The following is a 9,971-nucleotide window of genomic DNA, read 5'->3' on the forward strand; positions in this document are numbered from 1 at the left end:
AGAGAGAGAGAGAGAGAGAGAGAGAGAGAGAGAGAGTGTGAGTCTTACTTTGAAAGGGGTCAATATTTTGGCTTCTTCTCTTCTCAAGTGAAATATCCAGCTCTTTCCTCCTCACACACTGGACACCGAGGTTAGCAAAGCTGCAGGTACAGTTAACAAAACACACACACAGGACATTTTATGTGTTAGAAAATGCAATAAACAAATTATGTGATGTTAAGAGTCTATGTGAACATAAAAGAACGTGTTTTTTTTAAGTAATTACAAGGAGACACCAATGAGGGATGGGATGAGCACCTGTGACGTCGGTTGCTGTGTGGATTGAGCGTGACCCTGCAGATTCCTGAACCGTTTGGGCAGTCTTTACCCACAAGGCAGTGGGGGTGAGGCCGGTGTGGGGGGTCTTTGGTCACCAAGGAAACTGTGACTGTGGCCCTCTTTAAGTGGTCAATGGGACCTTGAATCTGAAATAGAGAACAGGACAGGAAGATGACATAAAGAAGTAGGGAGAAGACAAGGCAATGGTAAAAATATTGCCATCTGGACCCCATAAACAACCAAACAGCACACATACATTACAACACACTCAAAGGGATACCAGAAGTGGTGCAACATGTAATTCATTTGTAATACACAGAAAAAGGGGAGCCATCAAATTGAAATAATTGATAAAGTAAATATTAAAACATGCAGCAGATGCAGCCTGAGGAAGCAATTCAGAGTAGTTGCCAATCAAATCCTTTTGTGTGTGTTTATCATACCATATAGTGTCTGTATTTGTGCATATATTTAGCATATCAAATGTTCTCAATTTCCTGCATTTGACAGCTCCCCTCTTTTTCCTGTTAGTATAACTAACTGAGCACCAGTGCATGAGGTAACAATTTCACCAAGACTGATTAAAAATCAAGGATCTACTTAAATAATGACATTTCATTTACACAAATTGCAGAAATCCACTGATTTTTCACCGTTAAATCTTCACACACCTCAAGTGTCCTCCTCGTCATGTGTAGGAGTGTTTATTACTATGTGGGCAGGGGCTAAACCGCCCATCTTTGACAACGCTTGAGCTGGGATTTGTGGGGACTTTCTAATTGACTCCTACAACCCACATCCTCCTAGCTCCACCCGTCTGCACCGGTCGACACAAGGGGTTGAAGTGCACACAACAAACAAAACCAACGGTGGTTAAAAACTGTCACTCAGAGCTAGTAAACCCCCTTTAATGTCCAACACACACACATACAAAAATTAAGTGTTTTGTTTCTACCTCTATGGTAGGCTGACTCTTGTTGGTTTCGGTGCTGGATGCCCCCAGGATGCTGCCGGCCGAGCGCCCCTCACATTCATAGCGAAACCTCATGCCTCTCTCCTTGGGCTCCTCCACCACCACCAGCTTGGGCTTATTCAGAAGCCGCTCCAGCATCTCGATGTCGTCTCCGCGGCTCTGAGAGGAAATGCAGCCGGAGCTCTTAGAGCCTCGACCTCGCCGAGAAGTACCAGTCGGAGAGGCGGCTCCCCGAGAAGAATGAGCCATCTCTCCAAGAGTGCGCGTCTGCTGCTGGGGCTGAGGGAAGGTGCAGGTCGGCTGTGGAAAAACAATAACACAACTTTATTTACATTATTCAACCTTTATTTAACCAAAGAGCCATTGAGGTTGGAAACCAGTTTTGCAATGGAGACCTGGCCAAGACAGTAGCATAAAAACATGCAACAGATAAAACAATACAAATGTTTCAAATGGCTGGAGCAGATTACAGAGAAAAGTTCACAAAACACAACAAAAACTTGTGTAACAAAATGTTTTTTACAACTTTCCTCTTCCATCAATTATCGCATGAGCCCAAAAGCTTCACCTTAGCATTACAAATCAACTTACAACAGAGGAGGAAAAAGTCACAGGCTCTTTTTTAAAGTATAAAACCGAGAACCAGACGTCTTTAACCCATAATAGCAGATGACACTGTAGGTGAAGCACTCTGCATCATGGCTTCAGTGAAACCAAGGAGCAGTTTTTTTTTCTTTATACATGGCTATCTATCAGAGCATAGAGTTAACCATGTGCTTGTTTGTCTATTCTTCTTGCACTTTAGTAACTCTTTTCCCCGTTACACCACAGACCACCAAGCTTTCCGTTCCCACTTAGACTTTTGTTGTTGACTATATCTCCCTCAGTGCTGCTTTCACTTTCTTTATCTATTTGCAGTGCTCCCCATCTTCATTTAGGCCTCTGGCCGGCTTCCATGTCAAGTAAAAGGAAAAAAGACTATCGGAAAGAAAACACACTCAAGGTTTAAGTCTATGTGAAGCATCAGCGTAACAACAGATGAATTATCAAAACTGCAAGGAACAAAGAAGTAAAAATGTTGAACTCTTAGTCACCTGTGAAGCAGGAAATCAGGCTGAGAGCTCATTAAACCGTTGCTGCGGAGATATGGATGATGCCTCTGCATGAGATCATGTTTCACAATATCCTGACAAGCCACAGGCGTCTGTTGTCATGAGCGTGTTAGCCTTGGCAAACCTATTAGCCTTAAAACACTGGCGCTAAACAAAAGCCTGAGCAGACTGAGCTAGCTAACAGGAAATAGGAAGCCAGCTCAACGTGACGTGGATCGACCAATTGGAGAAGCAGTGCGGGGCAAAGAATGTGACCTTTCACCCCTCGGTAGGTTTGGCTTGTAAACAGAAAAGACCCCAAACTGAAAGCAGGAGTCAGATTACAGTTTTTCCAACCACTCCTCCTCCGCCTCCTCCTCCCCCCCCCCCCCCCCCCCCCCCCCCCCCCCCCCCCACAGAAAAGCATGCTGAGGAGGTGTGTCACCCTCTATCAAAGGCCAAACAGACTTTCAGAGGCTGTAGCTAGCTTGTGAGGGAAGGTGGCTAAATTATGCTCCAAAGTTGGGCTAAAGTTTGGAGGGAGAAAAACTAGAGTGGCCATTTTCCAAGGGGACCTTTCCCCTCATGGTATCTGAATGAAAATGGGTTTCATGTTTACCCACAACTATCCTCTTTACATATATGCCCATGTCATGATAATCCCATGCACTTTGGGCAAACAACAATGCATTTTTTCTCATGCAGCATAAATCTGTTATTTGTGCGTATTCTAAAAAGGTGTGTTTTAATATTTCTGCACAGTGGGGTCCCTAAACAGTCTTAGAGTTGCATAAATTGGGTATGACTGAAAAGCTGAGACTCCTGTGGATTCAATGATCCTGCTTGTATTCGTGTGTCATGATGTTAGTCCCCGTAGGAGCCATTTCAATTTGGTGACACCATTTTCTGAAACTAGTGTCACTGTTTAAAATGACCTGTTGTGACCTCTAGGATAATCATAGCCTATTAAAACTTCACAATCACAAACTAGTGACCTAGAGGGCATCCAGAGACTGTATTGCTTACCTAGGTAAATAGAAAATAAGGGCAGCAGTTTTCAGATCATAAGTGCTCGCCTTCCAAACGCAAAAAAATGCAATTCTTGAAGAAATCTCCAAATGTCAAAAGTTTGATACCAAATCACTGCATGGCTTTTTCTAGGGTGTTACATAAAAAAAATAGGTTTTGATGTCTAAATGTGGTATTCCAGAGGGATTTCAGTTTTTATCAATTATTGAGTGGAGAAAAAAGGTTAAATGTGCACCACATCTGTGTTACAAATGGTATCAACCCAAAAACTGCTGCAACAACCTAAAAGACATAAGTGAGCATGAGAATGGCCATCATGAACTCATATCACAGCCGCCTGTGTAGCTCACGTGATTAATATACTTATATCACAATGTACATTTTATTTTATAAATTAATCATTTATTTTTTCTGATTGGCTAGAAAAACTTGACAGAAAGGGACGAGCTCTCGTCATGTCCCCAGTTTTCAAATGCTGTATACAACTTCTATGTGGAAGCTATTGTTGACCTACCATCACCCCTTAAACATTCCATGTACCCCAACAAGCACCTTTAGAAAAAAGGGGGTGTGTAAACTGTATTTACACACAACCACAAAAAACAATCTCACATGCAGTTAATTTGCTAATAGAGTTTCAGATGTTTTCTTTTGCCCTACAATATTACCAGTCTGTCCAGGCTGCAGCGTCACTGCAGTCGTATCAGATAACACTGTCTGATCTGTAAACCACGTGCTTTATGGTAAGAGCTCAAACTTGCCTGGCTGCCTGAATACTACTGTACACTACTACACCCAACTGTCTGCAAGCTACACATGTATGACACTGCAGTGTCTTCCACCAACACTTAATACCTTCACAAAGAAAGTTGCAGTCATCTCTTTTTACGTCACAACAGAAAAGAAGCATGCCTGAAGCTTCCTCTGTTGATGAGTTTATTATTAACAAGCATTTAATGGCCCGCGAAGGCCGTCTTACACTGATCTGTTGACATTTGTCTGTATTTACGTGGATCAATAGTGGTGTATAGTCTAAGGCTGCAACAAACGATTGTTTACATTGATTCACGTTTTAGAAGCTAGAACCAGATCCATTTTTGCTTAATAATTAACTTCATGAATGAAATAATTATTAGAAAATGTGATTAATGGACTATTTGTTCCAGCATTAATGTAGACCAAAGACAAGCTGGGAAACGTTTTAGGTCTGGTAGCAAAAGTATTTCATAGATAATTTACTTAAGTCTTTAAAATTACATCTATATTCAGTCTTAAGATGCTAAAATATGCAACTTCTCTAACACTTTATATACAATAATTATTTAGAAAAGGATTTGTTGTTTAACTTTATTGTGTTTGTTAAGGTCCGCTGCTGCTCTATTTGCCTTCATGTCTGCCTTCTGGGTGTTGCCAGCAGTCTAGTCTAGGAAATGTAGGAAACCTCAAACTGTGATGAAACCAGGCAGATATACTGTATACAACACAAAAAGATGTTTTTGTTATGTTTTCACCCTGAGATTTATGATACGAACGGCTGACCTGCATTATCATCCAGGCAGTGCGCCTCTTCAACCCTTATACTTAGTAAGACACAACCGTGGACAATTGTGAAAGGAAAAATTAGCAACAAAAAGCCTCCCCAACAACTGAGTGTGAAACTGGATGTTAGGGTTCCTGCCTTTTAGGATAGTTTAGGTTTTGTGTTTAAGTATGTAAATCTGTCTGTGTGGTTGCCCGGAGAGGATTGGCCTGCGTGTTGGCTCCGCCCACTTCCCTGTTGATGTTGATTGTTGCGGATTGGTGTGGATCCTGCCAATCAACGTCCTTCAATCAGCCCAGTGAGAGTTCAAAAAACGCTTGGATTCATCAGTCTGGGCGGCTGAGTGTTCAGATCAGTCTGCCATGCGGTCCGGTTAGAAACTATTGTGTTAGAAACTATTGTGTTAGAAAGCTGTTGTGTTAGAAAGCTGTTGTTAAACACTAGTAAGAGTGACTAGTTAGAGTCTGTTTTGTTTAAAGCCTTTGTTTTTGGCTTTTTGTTACATGTATTATAACTTGGTAAACTAATGGGTGCTGTGCTCCTTTAGTTCTGTTTGGATAATCTTTGTTTATTAGGCAGCACCCATTAGCTCTCTTTGTGTTAAGTATTTAGCTATTGTATCAATTAAAAATCCTCTTTTTGTCCGTGACCTCGTCTCCCTTTTTGTATTGGTTCCTCCACCTTCCTTCTCCTTATGTTACGCCCATCATAACAACGGGCCAGGTTGTGTCACTGGATAACAGATTTGCTCCTCTGCTGCAAGATGCCGGACATCCATCTGATGACCGGGATTGCGTCTCATCATCACACAGCAGGGTAAGGACTAAGAGCAATTCAAAAAGTAAAAAGCTACAGGGAAAGCTTACAACTGGGCCTCAAACCCTGATTGTGGGTGACTCTGCTGTAAAAGATTTAAAAAGCAGTAAAAACACCAAAATACTCTGTTTTCCCAACGACATGGTGTCTGACTTGACCCAAAGAATCCAGGATATCGTGGCAGCACACCCAACTATGAAGAACATTATGCTGCATATAGGGTCACATATTGTTGTAAAGCAACAGTCTGAATTGCAGAAACTGGACTTTAGGGAACTGCTGAACACAGTTAACTCCCTAAACGCAGATGTGTTTATCAGTGGCCCTATACCGCCAGTGAGAAGAGGAGCTGAGAGATTCAGCCGACTGTTGGCACTAAACAAATGGCTTTCAAGTGAATGTACCGTCCATTTTCTGCAGTACATTGACAATTTTAACACTTTTTGGGACAGCAGACATCTTTTTAAATTAGATAGACGTACAGCTGTTCACGTCTAACCTACTGTACTTTCTGTGCTACACATCTGCTCCCTCTGCCAAAGACATGAGACAAGACAAATCTAAACAAGAGGAAGACATTCCAAAGTGCGGCAGTGATCCACCACAGCCCCCACCTGAGCAAAGATTTGACTGTGGGAGTCCACAGAGCAGAGATGCAAAACCTCAACCCCCTTTTTCACCCATCCAACACCCCTCAAACCCCCTTACTAACCCCGAATCCTGTGAGGATCCATCGCTGTCTCCACTCACCCTTTCCCCTCTTTCCCCCATCCCCATGTTGGAGTTCACTGACCAGATGAAGCAGCTGGTAAACGCTGGACCCAAATTTACACCCCTTCTTCCCTCCATCGTTTGACCCCGGCCAAAAGTAAAACGCCAGGCCCCTCTGCCAGGATGGCAGCTAACTCCATATCTCCAGACTGATAAGAATGCTTGTGTGCAAAATCCAGCAAGCATTAACTGATATGTGTCGGGTCCAGTCTGCACGGCTAGTGGCACTCATGACTCTTACCAGGACAAGCCCGGGCCGTGTGTATAAAATTCTTCCTCAAGATATGTTGCAATAGGTAATAGAAAAACAATGGCAAATAAGCACTTAACTGCAAACTTAGCAAATGTAGCATCCATTCCTCATCAGTTACAGCTTGTCCCAAAAAATGGAAACACACTAACACTAGCTTAACTAAACGTAAGGTCTTTGACAGGAAAATCATTTTTAATTAATGACTTTATTATTAATCACAATCTAGATTTTATGTTTTTAACTGAAATCTGGTTAGAGCGTTATAACTTCAGTTTTATGAGCGAGACTAGAGTGAATAAGAAAGGCGGTGGGGTCACCATTTTGTTTAATGACTCATTCCACTGTGTACAAATATGTTCTGGACATTTTGCTTCTTTTGAATATGTGGCTCTTCAGTTAATGTTTTCCCCTCAAGCAATATTTCTAAATATCTACAGGCCACCTAAATATTGTGCAACCTTCATTGATGACTTCACTGAACTGCTGTCTATAATCTGTATTAACTTTGATTGTGTAATCATTGTGGGTGATTTTAACATTCATGTTGACAACCCCCAGGACCGAGGGACCAAAGAACTGTGTTGTGTTTTTGAGAACTTTGGGATACTATAGGATTTAGAAAAACATGTCCATGCTTTCTTCTTCAGTAGACTTGACTACTGTAACGGTATCTTTACAGGTTTCCCTAAAAAAAAAAAATGAATCAGACAGCTGCAGCTGATTTAGAACACTGCTGCTCGAGTGCTCACTAAGACCAAGAGACTGGATCACATCACTCCAGTTCTGAAGTCTTTACACTGGCTTCCTGTGCCTCAAAGAATTGATTTCAAAACACTTTTGCTAGTTTATAAATCACTAAACGGTTTAGGGTGAAAATACATTTCTGATTTGCTACTACACTATGACCCCCCCCCCCCCCCCCCCCAAAGCTCTCAGGTCATCTGGGACAGGTCTGCTTTCTGTCCCCAGAGTCAGAACTAAACAGGGGGAAGCAGCGTTCAGTTTCTATGCTCCTCATATCTTGAAAAAACTCCCAGGACACTGCAGATCTGCTGCTACTCTCAGATCGTTTAAATCAAGGCTGAAGACCTTTCTTCCAAATGGTTATTCATTTCTTTAATGTTTAATTTCTTATAGTGCACGGTAACTTAACCGTTTTTTTGTAAAGCACTTTAAATTGCCCTGTTGCTGAAATGTTCTATACAAATAAAGTTGCCTGGCCTTGGCTTGTACCCACTCACCTGACAGGCAGTGCCTCTCGCCACCAGGATGGGCTGGGATGGCAGTGGGGGGCTCTGGGTGGGCATCCTGTGGTTCTGACAGAGGAGGTCAGCAGGGGGGGCCGGAGGTCTAGGGAGGGAGGCACGCGACCGCTCTCCCTCTTCTGTGATGATTTCCTCAATGAGGTCTGTAAAAAATAACAATTCGGACAGTTTCTCAGACGGCCAATGTAACTAAAATGATGTTGGTGTAAAATGTCTGAAAACACTTATTGTTAATTAATAATAAATTATTATTATTAACTGTCAAAGCTGATTTATTATTTATCAATACTCAGCAACAAAGAATAAAAGGTAACAGCTTTATTAATAAAACGTCACTTTTTGTCAGAGATGTGGGGCTGCTACTACAAAATGATCTCAGCAAAAAACATAAAATGATAAAACCTTCAGAATAAATAATGAACTGTGCTGACTATACATTATAAAAGAGAAATGATAGACATAAATATAAAAAAGTCTCAATGAAAAAACATAATATTTAATATTTATTTACTTAACGGCCTCCAATAGGTTTTTTTGTCTTTACATCTTAAACAAAGACAGCTTATATTAACATACTAATAAATGTATACATTTTTATGGAATATGACATTAACCCTGCAGGTAAGAGGCAATGACTTACACACAAAATGCCATACATTTAATGAATGTGATTATTATTAACACTACTTGATTATTAAACCGATCACAAGAAAACACGTTCCAGGGGAAAGAAATGCATTTTTGTATTTTATGTAAGCTGTTCTTTCTGATATGAAATTTGTTTTATGCTCAGTGTTACAGCTGTGTATATCAACAATTTGCCTTTCTGTTTGTATACACAAACAAATGATGATCTTAAAAGTCAATTATTTTCCATATCAGGGCATCTAAATGTGCATAATTGTGTTTGGCCAATTACCAAACCATAAAACGTGTTGCTAGAAATGGTTAAGTGGCAGCTGTTGCTATGGTTACAAGTTGAATATGTGCATACAGATTCAAACCTGCGGTTGAGGTCTAGATGTCTGACACTTTCACAAACAAACTAGTTGAAACTGAAACTAGTTTCCCGCTGGGGCGAAGCATACATCTATTATTATTAAATCTTCCAGGAACAATTTCGATAATCAAGTAATCATTTAAGTAATTTTGCTAAAAGATCGTGTGAACACAAATCACTGGGTTCAGCTTCTCATCTGTGAATAGTTGTTGGTTTATACTTAGTAAACTCAATACCTCTTGGTTTTAAACTACAATCCCAATACGTGCAAGCAATTTGAATATGCAAACTTGGGTTTTGGGGAATTGTTATTACATTTTCTCTAACACTGTATACACTGCATAGACAATTAAGCCTAAGCGAGAAAATAGGTAGATTATTGAATAAGGAAAATAGGTTGCAGCCTTAAATGCAATAAGTATATTACATTAAATACATTAATGCTTACTAATGTCGTCTTGAGATATAGTTTTGCACATCGGGGTAACCTCAGTCGTCTGGTTCCCAGTGAAACGAACGAATACCACTATAAAGAAGAGGAAGAAGAACTTGCCTACTAACGGTCGTCTGACTTCTTCTACTGCACGAGGTCGTCTCAGGTCACACTTTGCAATAACGCCTCAACCCACACATGCCTGCCTTGTTTGTCTCTTGAGCAAAATGTAAAAAGCCAAAACAAGAGTTTAATACTCACCAAAGTCTGACGGTCCTCGCGTCTCTGCAGGGAAAACAGAAAGCGTCAGAATAAATACAAAAACAACTCAGCTGTTGAATGTTAAAAGCCAGCATAAATTGGAGCAGTAACAGAGGGAGTGAGAGCCGCGGGTATGAGTGCTCCGTTCCCGGGAATGGGTGTTGGCTACTCGGCTCTCACATCAATCACATGCCTGGTGATGATGTCAGCCCCCCCCCCCC

General features: G+C 41.1%; 2 protein-coding genes across 5 annotated transcripts in view; both read right to left on the bottom strand.

The window, feature by feature from the left end:
* clptm1 (CLPTM1 regulator of GABA type A receptor forward trafficking) overlaps positions 1-9,971 on the bottom strand; it is a 28,843-nt gene that overhangs the window by 3,195 nt on the left and 15,677 nt on the right. Inside the window, exon 15 of the mRNA XM_032507971.1 lies at positions 1,116-1,121. Coding sequence (XP_032363862.1) covers positions 1,116-1,121 — 6 coding nt within the window. The remainder of the gene's footprint in view (positions 1-1,115; positions 1,122-9,971) is intronic.
* Positions 1-9,971, bottom strand: part of relb (v-rel avian reticuloendotheliosis viral oncogene homolog B) — a 13,672-nt gene that overhangs the window by 3,195 nt on the left and 506 nt on the right. For 2 of the 4 annotated variants that reach the window (XM_032507981.1, XM_032507976.1), the window contains exons 2-6: positions 9,751-9,774; positions 8,033-8,199; positions 1,274-1,591; positions 298-464; positions 49-140 (exon numbers count right to left, since the gene is read on the bottom strand). In XM_032507981.1, coding sequence (XP_032363872.1) covers positions 49-140; positions 298-464; positions 1,274-1,591; positions 8,033-8,199; positions 9,751-9,774 — 768 coding nt within the window. Of the gene's footprint in view, positions 1-48; positions 141-297; positions 465-1,273; positions 1,592-2,343; positions 2,744-8,032; positions 8,200-9,750; positions 9,775-9,971 lie in introns of those variants that run through there. The other 2 variants (XM_032507983.1, XM_032507986.1) reach the window with 2 other exon arrangements.

This window comes from Etheostoma spectabile, chromosome 3 (assembly GCF_008692095.1).
Source record: "Etheostoma spectabile isolate EspeVRDwgs_2016 chromosome 3, UIUC_Espe_1.0, whole genome shotgun sequence".
NCBI classification, from domain to species: domain Eukaryota; kingdom Metazoa; phylum Chordata; class Actinopteri; order Perciformes; family Percidae; genus Etheostoma; species Etheostoma spectabile.